This window comes from Erpetoichthys calabaricus, chromosome 13 (genome assembly GCF_900747795.2).
Source record: "Erpetoichthys calabaricus chromosome 13, fErpCal1.3, whole genome shotgun sequence".
In the NCBI taxonomy this organism is placed as follows: domain Eukaryota; kingdom Metazoa; phylum Chordata; class Cladistia; order Polypteriformes; family Polypteridae; genus Erpetoichthys; species Erpetoichthys calabaricus.
In genome coordinates, this window is record NC_041406.2 from 22756331 (window position 1) to 22774562 (window position 18232).

An 18232-nucleotide genomic window follows, 5' to 3' on the forward strand; every position below is an offset into this window, starting at 1 on the left:
AAACAGAATCAGACGTTCTTGCCCCAACCAGAAAGCGAGCGTCAGCATTCTGGACCAACTGTAACCTGCGTATCAGGGATTTGCAAATCCCAGAATACAGCGAGTTGCAGTAATCAAGGGGAGAAAAGATAAAAGCATGAGTAGCTTTCTCAAGATCCCTAGAAGATAAAAAAAAGGCTTGATCTTACCTAAAAGATGAAGCTGGAAAAAGCAACTCTTGAATACAGAATTAATCAGTTTCTCAAAAGAAAGGTTACTGTCAAAAATAATACCAAGATTGCGGACTTGAGGTTTGCAAAAGACAGAGAAAGAGCCGAGAAGTCCAAGACCAATTTGGGCTTTAGCTGATGGACCCACTATAAGCACCTCCGTTTTATTTTGATTCAGATCAAGAAAATGATTAGCCATCCAGGATCTTAGTTCAAAAAGACAGATGTGCAGTTGATTCATTGCAGACGAGAATACAAACCTGTGTATCATTAGCATAGCAATGAAAAGAAAAAAATTTCCTAAAAATGGCTCTAATAGGGTGAAGGTATATAGAGAATAAAATAGGACCCAAAATAGATCCCTTAATAATTCTTCCATTAGTTTACCTGTGATGTACATTAAACTTACTGACCTATAGTTGATTTGATCTATTCAATAACCCCTTTCTTATAATGGGATAATATTTGACATTTTCAAGTCCATTGGAATTTCCCCAGCGTGAAGTGCCTTCTTAAAAATGTGTCAAGGGTTTATATATACTCGCTAGCCACCTTAAGAACTCAAAGGTAAATATTATCTGGTCCTGGTGATTTGTTTGATTTCGGCCTATTTAATCTGAGCAGTACAGTACTTCTCCCTGTACAATTTCTAAATCAATCAGCACCTCCTTAGTAGTTCATTTACCACTGGGTGGTTATCCACTTCCTCTCATGTGAAAACTTCTGAAAAATGTGACTTTAGAGTATCTGCTATTTTTTTAAATTCCACTTTACTGTTCCTGGTGCATTTCACCTGATTCTTGATTGTTCTTTTACTACTAAAATACTGAAAGAATCTCATTGGGTCATCTTTCACCTTATCTGCTATATAACTGTCTAAGTGACTTTTAGCCTACCTAATATCCTCATTAATGGATGACCTCATGTTCTCATATGCTCTACAATTCATATTGGTGGTAGTAGTCTTATACACCTTATACATCTGCTTTTTCCTTTGCAGCTTCTTTTTTAATTCTTTATTAACCCACTGCAGAGTTATTTTAACTTTGTTATTAATTCCAAAATTAGGTATGTATCTTTCCTGCACTATATGCTGCAGGTTTCTAAACCTGCTCTACTGCACCTTGACTGTCTCTGCACTTAAAAGCTTATTCCAATCTATCCTCCTTAGATTTTGCCACATCTGCTCAAAATTTGCCCTACCAAAGTTAAACTTAACAGTTTTAGTCTTAACATCCACACTCTTCCAAAACACTAAAACTGCTTCAATCACCTCTACACCCTCAATTCTATCCTGACTATTACAAAATACTAAATCCAGACAGTCTTCCCCCTGCATTGTTGCTTTAACATACTGTGTTAAAAATGGTCACTAACTACATTTAATAACTCCTACTCTTGTTTTCTATTATTTGCAAGGTTACCCAAGTTAATGTTTGGGTAGTTAAAGTCCCTCGTGACTATAACATCCCAGTGTAAACTTGCCTTTTTAATATTACCAAAAAGATGTGCATTGATCTTTTCGGATAGTAAAATGACCACAGACAAAGTTCTCTGGGTATGGTATATTCAGTGCCTGTAAAATGTATTCACTCCATTGGACGTTTTCATATTTTACTGCTATACACCATTGAATATCAGTGGATTTGATTCAGTTCTTTGACACTGATTAACAGAAAAAGACTTTAATTTTAAAGTAAAAATAGATCTCTGCAAAGTGCTCTAAATTAATTAGAAATATAAAACACAAAATAATCGGTCATATTAGTATTAACCTCTTCAAATAAATATTTAGTATAATGTATATACCCGTGAATAAGTCAGGGCTTGATTTTACCATATAATTTCCGGTATTTTATAATGTCTGTCGTTTAAGTCGAATGCGGAAAACTCTACTATTGGTCTATTGGTCAAAGAGATATGCTAACGCCCACCTGAGAGGGTAACCACGGAGCACACTGCCTTTTGGTTTTTTTTTTTCTATGTATTGTACCTATGTGACCACACGGTAATACCCAAACTATTCTGAAGTAACATTTGCACTGGTTTGTGTTTTTTGTATCTCACACCCTCAAACACCTTTATCGTAAGAGCATCCCTTATCTATGATGGAGCGTTTGATCAGAAGAAAATATGTAGCTGGTTTTAAATGAAAAGTCGTTCAAGTGGCGAAAGAAATTGGTAACTGCGGTGCTGCAACAAAATTCGATGTGTCTGAGAAACTGATGCAAGATTGGAGGAGGCAAGAAGATGTAAAAAACAAAAAAAATTAAGTGTCACATTTTTGAACGGATGTATAAGTCGGGGTTTGATTTTTATGATCGATTTTTCGGGTTTCAAGACTTTGTTCAGCTTTGCATATCTGAACACTAACATTTTTCCCCATTTCTCTTTTCAAAACTACTCAAGCTGTCAGGTTGCAGGGAGATTGTAAGTGAACCTGCCTTAGTTAAATCCATCCACAAATTCTTAGTTGGACTGAGATCTGGACTCAAACTCAGCCACTCCAAGACATTCTCATTGTTATTTTTAAGCCATTCCTGTGAAGCTTTGGCTTTAAGCTTCAGGTTGCTGTCTTGCTGGTAAGAAATCTCTCAATGTACTGGTTCTTTTCAGACTGCATCAACTCTTCCACCTTGATTTCCTTGTATTTTGTTGCATTCTTTCTACCCTTACAAGCCTTCACACAACATGATGCTTCTACCACCATGCTTCAAGGCAGGTATGGTGTGCTTTTGATAATGTGCAGTGTAAGAAATCATTTAGCCTGCTGGCCAAAAAGCTCACTTTTGGTCTCATCAGACCATAGAACCTTCTCCCTTCTGATTTCAGAGTCTCCCACGTGCCTTCTTGCAGGCTATAGCCAAGATTTCCTGTATGTGTCTTCTCTTTGTCATTTTACTACACAGCTGCAACTGGTGAAGCACCTGGGTAACAGTTGTTGTCTGCATAGTCTTCTCAATCTTAGCCACTTGAGCATGTAACTCCTTTAAAATTTTCAGAGGTCTCTTGTTGGCCTCCTCTACTGGTTTTCTTCTAGCGCTTTAACTTGTTTTTTTTTATAAATGTCCTGCTTTATGCCAAACTTCTTCCATTTATTAATGACTGAATAAACTGGATATTCAGTGACTTGGATATTTTCTTGTCTCCATCACCAGACTTGTGATTTTCAATGAACTTTTCATGGAGGTATTTGGAGTGTTCTTATGTCTTCATTGTGTAGGTTAGACCACCATATTGACTTGCCACAAGGTGGGCCGCCCAGATAAGGTGCATTTATTCGACAATCAATTGAAACCCCAGACAGGTGATCTAAATTGAACTAATTCTGCTTTTACTTGTAAAAGAAATTGGCTGCCCCACTAATGATTTAGGTGTGTCATACTGAAGGAAGTGAACATGTTTATCAATTATTTTGTGCTTCAGATTTTTAATTAAGCTAGTAGACCACTTTACAGAGGTCTGCTTTCACATTGACATTAAAGGGTCTTTTTCTGTTGATCAGAGTCAAAAAAGCCAAACAAATCCATTCTGATTCAATGTTGTATAACAATAAAATGTGAAAATTACAAAGGGATGAATACTTTTTATAGGCACAGTAATTTGTTTTTGAAAATTTCCATTGTTTAAATAAACAAGTCCAGTATTTAAGTTCTGAAAGGTATCGATAAAGGAGATCCAGCCAAATTCCGTTATCCTCGTCTTGTTTGTCAAATGTGATATGTTCTTATGTATATAGTTATTTCTGATATTTAATTAAGAACTTTCTGGTAATGCCTTTTTTTCCCCTGGCCTTAGACTATAATTTATCACCCACATTTTAGCCCTGGTTATTTGCACCTTTTTGGCATTTGACTACTTTGCTGGTTTTCGATTACGATTCTGGGTTTTGATCACTAAACTTTTGTTTGTACATCTGACTCCAGTTTCTCCATAAACTGCTGTTAGTGCACTGGGTTAAGTTTATTTATTGTTTTTTTGCTGTTTTTGAATATTATTTTAACATGTTTTTGTTATTCTGTATACTTTGTTAACACCATTATGTTTATTTATTATTTATATATTGTGTATGTATTCTATTTGTTTTCATTTCTTGTGTATTGTGGGTGGAACCTCAAAGGGTAGGATCAACCAAACATCACTGCTGAAGGTCTGCCCTCAGCCTTTACATCTCAGAATGGGAAGTAGGTTCTTCAGCGGTTCATTGATTGTAGAAGAGAGCTCATAGTCAGTATAGTATTTATTCTAGGTTGTTTTGGGACTTTTGCTTCTGTCTTCTAGGACTGGTGTTTGGTTCGTCTTGGACTGCCTTTTTAGGCAAATCCTTTCAGCTTATTTTTGCATTTGCCTTCATTTTTTAAAATTTTTTCTTGAATACATTTTGCATTTATAAAGATTCCTTGTTGGTCTTGTCCCTCTAGCAACAGATCTGATGGTTTCATTACCTAGGAAGGCATTTTAGTGTATTTTGAGACATTTAAGATATTTTATAACTTTGCATTTTGAGACTTTACAAGCCAAAGCTTGCCTGTGGAGTTTGGACTCAGGCTGCCTGGGGTAAGGCCTACCTTAAGGTCCTGGCCTCTTAAGGGCCTCACATTCTTTTTGCTATTTTGAGTGTACTGTACGCAACACTGTTACTCTGCATAACCAGTACACACACTAGGGTTGCCCGTCATCCTTAAATAAACATACTTATTATAATTCATAGAGAGAGTATCCTGCAAATATTATCAAGTCAAGTCAAGTTGGGGATCATGCAATGGTACAGTTCGTTGCCGCACCCACCACACGATGAAATAGCTTGGAATCCAGGTTGGCAACCCCCCAGGCAGACACGCAGCCCAGTCCCACCCTCCAGAAATGACCTATCTGCCGTAGCCAGGTGTTACGTGAGCGACCCCTTGGTCTGGTCCAGCCAAATAACATCAACAAAATTTTTTTTGTTGTAAGAGCAATTAGGATCCAGAACATTTTCAAGCCTATTGTAGAATATCTCACTTTTCTTGATCTTTTGCAAACAACCTGCCATTGTTGCCTTGTAAGAATTCAGTGAAACTGTTAAAATAAACACTAATGGAACTTGAACTTATTCTTAGACATTATTCACATTTCCAGCTATGAACAATTACGCTTTAATCTTAGCCTTTGCTTGGTCTAAAAGACGTCTTTCACATCAAAAGTGGCCTTTAATCTGGTCCATCCATTAATTTTCTCTCATCTCTTTGTCTATCTCTCTCTCTCTCTTTCTCTCTCTGTACATCTTACCTGCTCACTTCAGTTCATGCAAGGAGTACTGGTGTGTTTGGAAAATTCGTAGAAAATTTTCTCACTTCAAAACCTGTACATATTTTTTCTTATGAAGATGCAGTCCTTGTCTAACTCTGGTAAAATCCTGTTAAGTATTAAAAAAAAGATTACTTGTCAGGTAATGGAAAAAAAGAAACTTTGCATAAATGGCAAAACTATACTCTTAGCACTTATGACATTGAACGTTGGTCAAAATACTAAATATTATTGAGGTTTTTACTAGATATCCTAACAGTAAGTTATTGCAATCATATTAAATATACAGGAAACTCATGATACTAAGATTTGCAAAATGCAATCATATCCTGTAGTACATAATTATTTGTATGCAGACTGTGTAGCCTAGTGGCTACACAGTATATCACAAGTTAAACAGTTCACTGGAAAATACTCACGGTATTACCCTGGCAAGGTTATCACTTGACTATAACATTACCAAGCTTGCGGAGTTCAGTTTATAACAGTGGGGTGCTGGAGTCTATCCTGGCAGCACTGTGCTTAAGGCAGGAACAAATGTATTTTGTTTGATGTGCTATATTCTGTTGACCCTGTCCCTCTTAGGCAACCTACATGTGCACAAGCTCAGTTCCCTACTCGGTTTAATAGCTCAAAAGACTTTGATGAGAATGATGCTGAGGCATCAGTTTACTTTTGCAACCTGCAATGTACTGATATATTAAACTCTTTTGCACTTTCAAATCAGGTCGTAGTCATGTTGGCAAGTCTTTGCCCTGATCAAATCAATCTATTCGTAGTGCTAGGTGCAACTGTTGAAAGACTGAATTGGAAGTTTATTTAAAAGATTTGCAATGCACTTATAATAACACAGTAAAAGGAAGCTAGGGCTTTGTATTTTGCGCAATTGATATAAAATCGTTCATTTAATTTCAAAGATTTGTTTAACACTACTTCTAACATCGTTTATCCTGTCTCTGTTAATTTTCCTGTTTTTTCAAATACTGATTGTAACAATACACTCAACTACTTTTTTGACCAAGTCACTTCCTTTCAATCAAATATTTCGGCTTTTCCAAACTTTGTGCAGGCTGATCCCCCTTGCTCTTTCAGTCTGAATTCCTTCTCCCCAGTATTTCTTGACAGTTTTCTTACTTTAATTAAGAATTTTAATCCTTTGCTTTGTGTGTTGGATATTCTTCCAACCTCTCTATTTTTATGAGTTCTTCGCTTGATTGGCCCAAATTTGGTGGCCATGATAAATTCTTCTCTCCTCACTGTGTTTGTTCCAATTTATTGCAAGTCTGCTATCATGCAGGCTTTGTTGAAAAATCAATCTTAATCCCTCTGATTTTAATAATCTGAGGCCTACCTCTAAACTCCCATTACAGTGGAACCTCGGTTCACGACCATAATTCGTTCCAAAACTCTGGTCGTAAACCGATTTGGTCGTGAACCGAAGCAATTTCCCCCATAGGCTTGTATGTAAATACAATTAATCCGTTCCAGACCATACGAACTGTATGTAAATATATATTTTTTTTAAGTTTTTAAGCACAAATATAGTTAATTAAACCATAGAATGCACAGCGTAATAGTAAACTAAATGTAAAAACTTTGAATAACACTGAGAAAACCTTGAACAACAGAGAAAACTAACACTGCAATAGTTCGCGCTATAGCGCTACCAACCGCTGGCTAAAAACACTTTTTTTTAATGAGTTTTAAGCACAGGGAAAAAAATGAACATTTGAAAAAATCTGTAATTTAATAAACCACTAAGAAAAGTAACATTGCAACAATGCACGCTATGAACCGATCGCTGTAAACAGAAGTGAAAACAAAATCAAGCCCAGTGCATTCTTTAACTGCCTTCCAATCTTATGCGTCCAGCCCTCTCTCTCTCACACTGCTTGTGTGTGTGCATCTGTCTCTCTCTCTCACGCTGCCTGTGTGTGTGCGCGTCTCTCTTTCTCGTGCACTGCCTGTGTGTGTATGTGTGTGTCTTGCTCTCTCCCTCTCGCTCACTGCACAGGAAATGCACAGGGAGAGACTGAACGTGTACAAACCGAAAGGGAAACTGGCTTGTTCGTATAGCGAGTGTGTGGTCGTGAACCGAGGCAAAAGTTTGGCAAACTTTTTGGTTGTACACCGATTTGTACATGTACCGAGACGTTTGTGAACCGAGGTTCCACTGTACTAGCTAAAAATTTAGAAAAGGTAGTCAAATCACAGCTGAGTGCTTTTCTTATTAAATATCAAATTTTAGGTCCATTTCATTACAACATTCCACAGAAACGGCACTTCTTAGGATGGCTAATGACTTTCTGATGGGTGCTGATGCTGGGGCACGTTCCATCCTTATATTTTTGGATCTTAGTGAAGAATTCGATCCAGTACACCATACACTTCTACTTAACAGGTTAAAGTATCTCTGAGAATGCCTTAGACTGGTTTACTTCTTATTTGGTAGAAAGGAGTCTCTTGGTTAGCATAGGTGAGTACATGTCAGCCCCAGCATCCTTGTCATGTGGAGTGCTTTAGGGATCCGTTTTTGGGCCAGTGCTATTTTCCTTGTACATTCTACCTTCAGCTCAGATTTTAAGTTCTTTTAAAGATATTTCATATCACATTTTTGCTGATGATATTCAGCTTTCATGCTCTTTTAAACCACAAAACCACCATAAGTTATCTGCCCTATTTGAATGCCTGAGTGAAAAAAATAAATGACTAGCTGTTAATTTCTTACATCTCGGTTCCAAAAAAAACTTAACGTTTTAATTATTGCCCAATTAAATTTTCATGCAGAGACCAGTCTCAGGTTATCGGCTGTTTCACCCAACTTTATATCTTGTGTCTGGGTGTTAAGTTTGACCACTCTTTAAATCTTGATGCCTATGTTAAGTCCTTATCTCACTATTGCTTTTTAATCACCTGAGGATTATATCAAAACTAAGAACAATGGTATTGAAGACTCAAAAGGAGACATTAATGTATACTTTTATTTTTTCACACCTTGATTATTATAATTCTTTATTTACATGTTTAAAAAAAAGACATTGCTACTGCGTCTTCAGTCTATTCAGAATGCTGCTGCTAGATTGTTTAACCAGCTCTAGTAAGTGGTCTCACATTACTCTGATTTTATCTTTGCTTTATTGGGTTCCGGTGGAATGTTGAACCCATTTTAAAATTTTACTAAATCACCTGTAGAGCACTGCATGGTCAAACAACACAATATATTTCAGATTTTTTACAACATTATACTACCAGTTGCCGACTTAGAATATCTAACCAGGGCCTTCTTACTGTTCCACATACTCAGCTGAAGTCTTGTGGGAACTGGCTTTTTATAGTCCATTGCATTGAAATCACTTTCTGGTTGGGGCAAGAAAGTCTGACTCTGTTCCTCCTATTTTAGCTTCTTTACATTGGCTGCCTGTCAGTTTTCGAATTGATTTTAAAATCTTGCTGCTAGTTTTTAAATCTTTACATGGGCTTGCTCCTGTCCATTTATCTGAACTGTGTGCTTTACACCAGCCATGTAGAGTGCTTAGATCTTCTGGTCAGTTGTTTCTTGTTGTCCCTCGTACCAAGTGTAAAACCAAGGGGGACATACAGGGCTTTTGCAGCTGCTGCTCCTCGCCTGTGGAACTCTTTACCTCATCACATAAAGGAGTCGTCTACAATTGAACTGTTCAAAACAAGATTAAAGACTCATTTCTATTCACTTGCATTCCGTGACCTTCAGTAATACTGATGTTTTTTTCCTCTTTGTGATTATATAACATTACTTCTATTTATTATGTATCTTATTTTATGTTCATATATTTTATTTCTATTTATGTTTTTTATGTTGTTTTGTTTTTCTTTTATTCTATTATTGTAAAGCACTTTGGCCACAGCATTACTATGTTGTTTTAAATGTGCTATATAAATAAATTGACATTGAAATTGTGGAATAGCCTTCCTTGTGCTTTTTGGGCTACTGAAACAATTGATACATTTAAAAAACAGTTGAAGAGGCACCTTTGTAGGATAGCACACGGGTAGCCATTTTTGGCTCTTCCGTTTTTTGTTCATTTGTTGAAATGTTAGTATAATTTATTTATTTTTTGTTGTAACTGTGTGTAATTGTTTTCTATGGTGTACAGTGCTTTGCGACTTTATAAATAAATAATTAAATAAAATCCTGTATACTAAGGCAGTCCATCACATATCCAAGTCTCACCCACTGAAACCAATTTGGAATTGCTAATTAACTGGCACATCTTTAGGCTTGAGGGGGAAAGGCCACAGAACCTGGGAGAGAATAAAAAACAAAAAAAAAACACCACAAGTAGACACAAGGACAAAGTGCAAACTATAAATGGACTATATCCTTGCGTAGTCTTTTAACCCAATACAGCTACCCACTGCTTCATTCTATCAAATTAACAAACAGTATTTGTTTTCTAAAATATCCTAACTGGTCTAAGCAAGAAACTTGCATTTAATACCTGTTATACACAGTATACTTTATATAATGCAAATAGAAATACTTTTTCATGTTAAAACATAAATATATAGCATACTAGACTATTTTCATTGATCTTGTTGAGGGAATTCCTGAATGTTGTACCCATTTTTTTTTTTTTTTTTAAACAGACACCTCAGTACAAGATGCTTCTGATGCAAGCAGTAAAATTTACAAATACTAACATTGCTAAATTCCCTAGATAAAAAAATAAGAGTATACTTAACTCACCATAAGACCAGAAATATTTATTACATTACAAAAACACAAGCTATGGTTGGTTTCTGATTTTGGAGCTGATACTATTAAGTTGGGACATGGCACTCATCAGGATTTTGAATTAAAATAGAAAGGCACTATATGATAGATAGATAGATAGATAGATAGATAGATAGATAGATAGATAGATAGATAGATAGATAGATAGATAGATAGATAGATAGATAGATATTCTGAACTAGGACGGTTCTTGAATAAGATATTGTACATGGATGGAAGGGTGAACATGGATTTCAAGATTCTGAATTAAGAATCTTCTTGAGATAGTATTTTACTTAAAGAAATAGTTGACTAATGAATGACCAACGAACAAGAAGAATTAAATAATGCATGATACTCATCAGGATAAAGACTGTTGAATCTCAAAACATAAACGTTTAAATAGCATACAATTTGCGTTAACAGCATAAAAGTATGTGTATTACTTAAAGGTTGTACAGAACTGCTGTTAGATTCTATTATGCCATAAACCTGTTTCTCTCCATTAAAATATGAGATTATTATTTTTTCTTGGACACCACTACAAAGTACATATTGTAAGTAACATAAAAGGTATTTACTTTTTGTTGGACTGTTCCTTTAAAGCTTTCAAAAACAAACTGGTTTGGTAATTCTGGATTTGTATATTGTTCTTAACAGTATTTATAGTACTTTTTAACAAGACACATAAATACAAAAAGTTTAAAGTATCACACTACAGAAACAACACAAGTTAGGAAATACTTTGGTTATAGGTATAATTTACAGATCCAAGGTCCATAGGAGTTAACACAAATAGGAAAGAGCAACCAATGAGTGATGGGCAAGCAGTGTCACATCAGCTCTTTGTGTGATTTAGAGAATTTTCTGTAAATTGCCAGAGAAATTAAAATCTGTTGAATCAGTTTGGTGAAGGTACATTGCTTGAATCTAGAATTAACCTCACACAAGGCATTCTAGCAAGGAGGTATTGTGGTCATGTTTTTCTTGATGTTGAACTCTTTTGGAGGTAAGCTTATATGGGATAATTTTCTCTTATTTTCTTTCATATTTTTTATTTAAGTATTAGAATTTAAAGTATTCTACATTTTCCAGTGTCAGAGTTTACATTGTTACACTGTTGAAATTAAGCTAAATTAGATGGATGAAATTATACATTTCTTTCCAAAAAACTAAGAATCAAAATTTCTGTTTTTAATACCTTTATACTCTCCCACTTCATGTGTAATGGCACTGTGCTCTCTATCTACAATGTTTATCACAAGCTGGAAAATATGCTATAAGAGATTCCTCTGCACAGTACCATTCCAACGTCTTTATATCTTTCAGAGCTTACAGTACTGTGCAAAAGTTTTAGGCAGGTGTGAAAAAATGCTGTAAACAAAGAATGCTTTCAGAAATATAAATAATGATTGTCTATTGTTATCAATTTACAAAATGCAAAGTGAGAGAACAAAAGAAAAATCTAAATCAAATTAATATTTGGTGTTACTACCTTTTGCCTTCAAACCAGCATCAATTCTTCTAGGTACACTTGCACAAAGTCAGAGATTTTATAGGATTATAGTCAGGTGTATGATCAACCAATTCTACCAAACAGGTGCTATAATGATCATCAATGTCACACGTAGGCTGAAACCCAGTCATTAACTGAAACAGAAACAGCTGTGTAGGAGGCTTAAAGCTGGGTGAGGAACAGCCAAACTCTGCTACCAAGGAGAGGTTGTGGAAGACAGTTTCATGTCATGGCAAGATTGAGCACAGCAACAAGACACAAGGTAGTTATACTGCATCAACAAGGTCTCTCCCAGACAAAGATTTCAAAGCAGACTGGGGTTTCAGGATGTGCTGTTCAAGCTCTTTTGAAGAAGCACAAAGAAACGGGCAACATTGAGGATTGTATACGCAGTGGTCGGCCAAGGAAACTTAGTGCAGCAGATGAAGGACACGTCAAGCTTATTACCCTTCGAAATCGGAAGATGTCCAGCAGTGCCATCAGCTCAGAACTGGCAGAAACCAGTGGGACCCAGGAACACCCATCTACTGTCCGGAGAAGTCTGGCCAGAAGTGGTCTTCATGGAGAAGTTGCAGCCAAAAAGCCATACTTCCGACATGGAAACAAGGCCAAGCGACTCAAGTATGCACGAAAACATAGGAACTGGGGTACAGAAAAATGGCAGCAGGTGCTCTGGACTGATGAGTCAAAATTTGAAATATTTGGCTGTAGCAGAAGGCAGTTTGTTCATTGAAGGGCTGGAGAGCGGTACAATAATGAGCGTCTGCAGGCAACAGTGAAGCATGGTGGAGGTTCCTTGAACATTTGGGGCTGCATTTCTGCATATGGAGTTGGAGATTTGGTCAGGATTAATGGTGTTCTCAATGCTGAGAAATACAGGCAGATACTTATCCATCATGCAATACCATCAGGGAGGCGTATGATTGGCCCCAAATTTATTCTGCAGCAGGACAACGACCCCAAACATACAGCCAAAGTCATTAAGAACTATCTTCAGCGTAAAGAAGAACAAAGTCCTGGAAGTGATGGTATGCCCCCACAGAGTCCTGATCTCAACATCATCGAGTGTGTCTGGGATTGCATGAAGAGACAGAAGGATGTGAGAAAGCCTACATCCACAGAAGATCTGCGGTTAGTTCTCTAAGATGTTTGGAACAACCTACCAGCCGAGTTCCTTCAAAAACTGTGTGCAAGTGTACCTAGAAGAATTGATGCTGTTTTGAAGGCAAACGGTGGTCACACCAAATATTGATTTGATTTAGATTTCTCTCTTGTTCATTCACTGCATTTTGTTGATTGATGAAAATAAATGATTAACACTTCCATTTTTGAAAGCATTCTTTGTTTACAGCATTTTTTCACACCTGCCTAAAACTTTTGCACAGTACTGTATGAGCGACAGGTTTTTAATGGATTCCACTCTTGAGGTTAAGATGGTCATTGGGAAATACTAATTTTTGTGGTGAACAAAATGTGGTACATGCTTGGAATCATTACCTTACGGAAAGATCCAATTGCTGTCACGTCACAGAGGCAAAAGTAGAAATGTCCTAAAGTTTTTAGTTAACAATGTCTTTGCCCTTAACAAACTCCCCATGACAAATGAAAACATAACCGACAAATATCATCAAACAGCAATGAATATTTTACAGTTACATATAAAGGTACTTCTCTGTGTAAGCAAGCATCTTCATTTGAGCATTTCATCAATGAACACTATCTACTTTCACCTCATCTTGACCACAGTTCTTAGCATCCTTCATTTTGCTGATTCAGCACACAACTTGCAGTGCAACTTGAACCCATTGTCAGTGACTTCATCTGGGGTCATTGGGTGTTTTGATTCATGCAACATCAGACACCCTTGACCAGGTGACCCAGACAGAGGTCATCAGGATTCTGTCTAAGTAGCTTGTGTAGTCCACAGATCCCTCTGCTTGATCCACAGCCCTCTATCCATTCTATGACATCTGTAATTTTTGTGATGGCTCTAATGCTGTTCAGTCCCACGATTCCAAGGAGCTCAAGTGCCCTGTAGAGGGTTTAGCCTATGAAGCATCTACATCCGACTTAAATGGTCTTACACTAGGTCCTCCATCACCTGCTGTGCTATTCCTTTACAAGCTGCTCATACTTGACTCTCTTCATCTCGATGGCTACTTTCATCTAAGGAATAGACAGTGCCAGCAGGACCACTTGTCATGTTGTCTCTGACACCAGGACCATGTCTAGCCCGAGTGTGGTTTCTGCAGTGGTGTCAGGGATTCTGAGCTGTTTCCCCAGGTCAACCATCAGCTGCTAGTCTCATGTTTGCCAGTGGCGTCCCTATGGTGAGTTGTGCAGCTCCTGCAGTCTCTGCTAGTTGTTGCTGTTTGCTGTGCACATCCTCTGTGGTAATGACATCTGCTATGACCCTCAAAACCAGACCATGGTGCCAACAATAGTGCCCTTCTTCAAAGGCTTTTAGGAAATAGCGCAATATATGCTGCATGGGGCTCAGCCATGAATTTAAAAAAAGTAAAAATGCATTTTCTCAGAGAGACTACATTTTAATGAAAAACTATATTTTCCCAATTTTCATTCATAAAACAGAGCTTGATACATATCATTTATTTTGAAAATTCAGCTCAACTTAATAAAAGCTATACTTGAATTCATCAAGACAGACATATCTACAATATGAAAGCTGTATCTTCATCCAGTCACTCATATATTTTTATAATTTGAGTAACCCAACTAGGAGGGCACAGTGGTAAGCACTGACGACTCAATATTGTGCCTAGCCATTGTGTGGAATCTATACTTCTTAGCTGGGCCTGCATTGATTTTCCTTGCATATTCACAAAGATGTGCAGGTTTGCTTATTTGGAGCTTTAGCTGTCAGCATCCAGTACAAGGCTACAGCCATTTATGGACCACATGCCTACACCAATTTAGAGTCACCAATTAACCCAACTTATTTTTATGCGAAAATCCTTGTAGAACAATGCTGCCAGCAGCAAAGTCAGTCTGAACCAAAATGATTACATTCGCAAGCATTTTATAATTTTATTTCTATTATTATTTAACAAATGTCACAAAAAGTACAAAAATGCATTAAAATAAACAAAATTCACTTTTGCAAGGACTTCTATTCTGCTACAGACAATTAAGTACGAGGTTGACCTGAGACAGAGAACTGCATGGTTAAATATTTTTTTTTCTTTGCATAAGTAATCTAGCTCACCCTTGATTTATCTTTAACAGATACTATCATCGCTATTGCTTTCTAGGAGCCTGAGCAGCAACTGGCGAATGTCTTCTTGTCCTCTATATGCCCTTTTCCAACCACGGGGAAGATGTCGGCATGATGCCAGATTTAGGAAAGACAGCTGTGGACACTGAGCGATCACCTGCCTATGAAGGATCAAAAATAAAACAAAAATTAGTTGAAAGGTGAAATAATAAATATAATTTTCCAAACAACCATACGCGACTGCTAGAAATTAACTTTAGTTGCATAAATTCCAAAATTGCACTATTTCTCAAACTGTACCATAGGCAACATAAAGAAAAACATTTTTGAAAAATATTTCTACGATCCTCATTTATTAAAATGAGGGTCTTTATGAAATTATAGCTTTAAGATTTATCCTCATACAGTCATTTCCAGAAAAGCTGGGACACTGTGTAAAATGTAAATAAAACAATGAAATGGTTTGCAAATCATTTAAAAGCTGTATTTAATTGAAAATGGAACAAAGACAACATATCAAAAATTGAAACAGATACTTTTTTCATTTATGAAAAATATCTGCTCATTTTGAACTTGATATGAAAACAAAGCTGAGACAGCTTTTTGTAGCCTTCCCCTAAACCAAGATACTGAACAATCTTTGTTTTCATATCTTTTGAGAGTTGCTTTGAGGATCCCATGCTGTCACTCTTCAGAGGAGAGTCAAAGGGAATACAACTTGCAATTGACCACCTTAAATACCTTTTCTTATGATTGAACACACCTGTCTATGAAGTTCAAGGCTTAATGAGCTCATCCAACCAATTTGGTGTTGCCAGTAATCAGCATTGAGCAGTGACAGGCATTCAAATCAGCAAAATTACAGAGATACCCACATTTTTGCACAGCCAGTTTTTCACATTTGATTTAATTTCATACAACTAAATACTGCTTCACTAAAAATCTTTGTTCAGAAAACACTCCAGTACTCAGATGTTCCTAGGAAATGAGACATACCACTGTTATCTTTTTTTGTTGAAAGTACAGTCAATTATTATACATGCTGATAGGGCTTCCCAAACTTTTTCATATGACTGTACATTTAACCATTAATCTTCAGTTCAGCCTCATAGTGATATTACAAATACTGCCCAGCCTCTGACTAGGTATTTAATATGGTTTGGTGACTGCTGGATTAATTTGGTTATTAGGAAAAGCTGGGTGCAAAATTCATTACAAGTGACCACTCTTCTTTATTACCTACATAATTGAGAAAATGAGTTATAACATTACCAGATTAAGACACCCATACATTTACAGTGAACATCATACATAAAAATAAAATGAGCTGGGGGTGGTCTCCCTCAGAGATTTAAGATAGCTGTCACTAGTACATTAGATCAAGGGGCAGAGATATCATGTAACCGCCTAAGTGTATTCCGTTGAAGATTACAAGGTACTGCTAAAACAGAAATATGCTGGTTCTATTGACAGATGGCGAGATGTTTGAAATTTCATTATTGTAACTGCAACACTGGTACTTTTAGGTAGAAATGAAGTTTTTAGGGCATAAACTACAGGTCAGTTTGTGACAACGGTCTGGAGTAAAATGGGGAGGAGTGTTTATTTCAGCAGTGGTGACTTCAACATCCTAAACTCCTGTTGCAGGTACAGTCAAATAATATTGCCTAATGCTCAATGCAGTAATAAGAAAACTATAAATGAATGTGATTTTATGATCACAATACACTCTCCTAATAGTATGACAGAACTAATGAATACCACTTACACAAGTACCTTAAGATAGATAAGTACTCTTGACTTAGATAACACCCATGCACATGGAGGGGGTGAATTCAATACAAGACCTGTACTACTTTTTTCTCACATATGCCAGGGTGAAGACCCATGTCACCCTGATGATAGAGTCAATTATGTTTCAAATATGATTCTACTAACATTTATCTTTCATCATCATTACTTTCTATATACTTTCTATCACAGCCTTTTCAGACACTTGATGTAAATAACATTTACAATAATGATAGTAACACTTTGATCTGATGTAGCTTAATAAATTTTATCATGTTTACAGGAGGATGTACTTTTTTCCCTGCGCGTGTTCCCTTTGAATTAAGAGGTATGTATAGAAGCAAGTCCTTAATTGACAGAGGGTGACCTGCTAATTGCCTTCTAGTTGCAGTTAACAGGCAATCAGACAGCCAGTTGTGCAAACCAAGGAGAAACACCAAACACCAAGACAAGTACAGTTGAAGTCGGAGGTTTACAATGAATTCTTTAAAACTCGCTATATAACCCCTCCACAGATATTATACTAACAAACTATAAATTTGGCATATCGTTTAAGACATCTACTTTGTGCAGGTCAAAATGATTTTTTTTCTCAATAATGTTCACAGACCTCAGAGTATTTCATTTTTTATAGACTATATCACAACACCAGTGGGTCACAAGTTTACATACACTTTGTTAATATTTGCTAGGATTGCCTTAACTTGAGCCAAACATTTTGGGTAGCCTTCCACAAGCTTCTTACAATAAGTTGTTGTAATTTTAACCCATTACCCCAGGCAGAACTGGTTTAACTGGGACAGGTCTGTAGGCCTCCTTCTTTGCATACACCTTTTCTGCCCACACATTTTTAATCAGATTGCGGTCAGGGCTTTGTGATGGCCACTCCAGTACCTTGACCTTATTGTCCTTAAGCTTTTTTGCCACAACTTTGGAGGCATGCTTGGGGTCATTGTCCATTTGGAAGACCCATTTGCGACTGCAACTTCCTTGCTGAGCTCTTGAGATGTTGTTGCAGTATATCTACACAATTTTCCTTCCTCATGATGCCATCCATTTTGTGAAATGGACCAGTCCCTCCTGCAGCAAAGCACCCCCACAACATGATGCGCCACCCCCATTAACGGTTGAGATGGTGCTCTTTGCTTTGCTTTACCCTTTTTCCTCCAAACATACCAATGGTCATTATTGCCAAACAGTTCCATCATGGATTCATCAGACCAAAGGACATTTCTTCAAAAGATAAGCTCTTTGTCCCCACGTACCATTGCAAACTCCAGTCTGGCTTGTTTATGGCAGCTTTGGAGCAGTGGCTTTTTCCTTGGTGAGCTGCTTTTCAGATTTTACTGCTATAGTACTCATTTTATTGTGGATATGGATAGATGTCTACCTGTTTCCTCCAGCATCTTCTCAAGGTCCTTTGCTGTTGCTCTGGGATCAAT

At 36.9% G+C, this 18232-nt stretch overlaps 1 protein-coding gene and 1 long non-coding RNA gene across 2 annotated transcripts in view; one reads left to right on the forward strand and one right to left on the reverse strand.

Annotated features, from left to right (window-relative positions):
* Positions 1-14792: 14792 nt before the first annotated feature.
* fbxl6 (F-box and leucine-rich repeat protein 6) overlaps positions 14793-18232 on the reverse strand; it is a 39166-nt gene continuing 35726 nt past the window's right edge. Inside the window, exon 10 of the mRNA XM_028818016.2 lies at positions 14793-15160. Coding sequence (XP_028673849.1) covers positions 15004-15160 — 157 coding nt within the window. The 3' untranslated portion in view covers positions 14793-15003. The remainder of the gene's footprint in view (positions 15161-18232) is intronic.
* On the forward strand, positions 16103-17375 carry LOC127530052 (uncharacterized). The gene is made up of 3 exons (XR_007936586.1): positions 16103-16217; positions 16347-16615; positions 16647-17375. It is a non-coding gene; the product is annotated as an uncharacterized LOC127530052 (long non-coding RNA).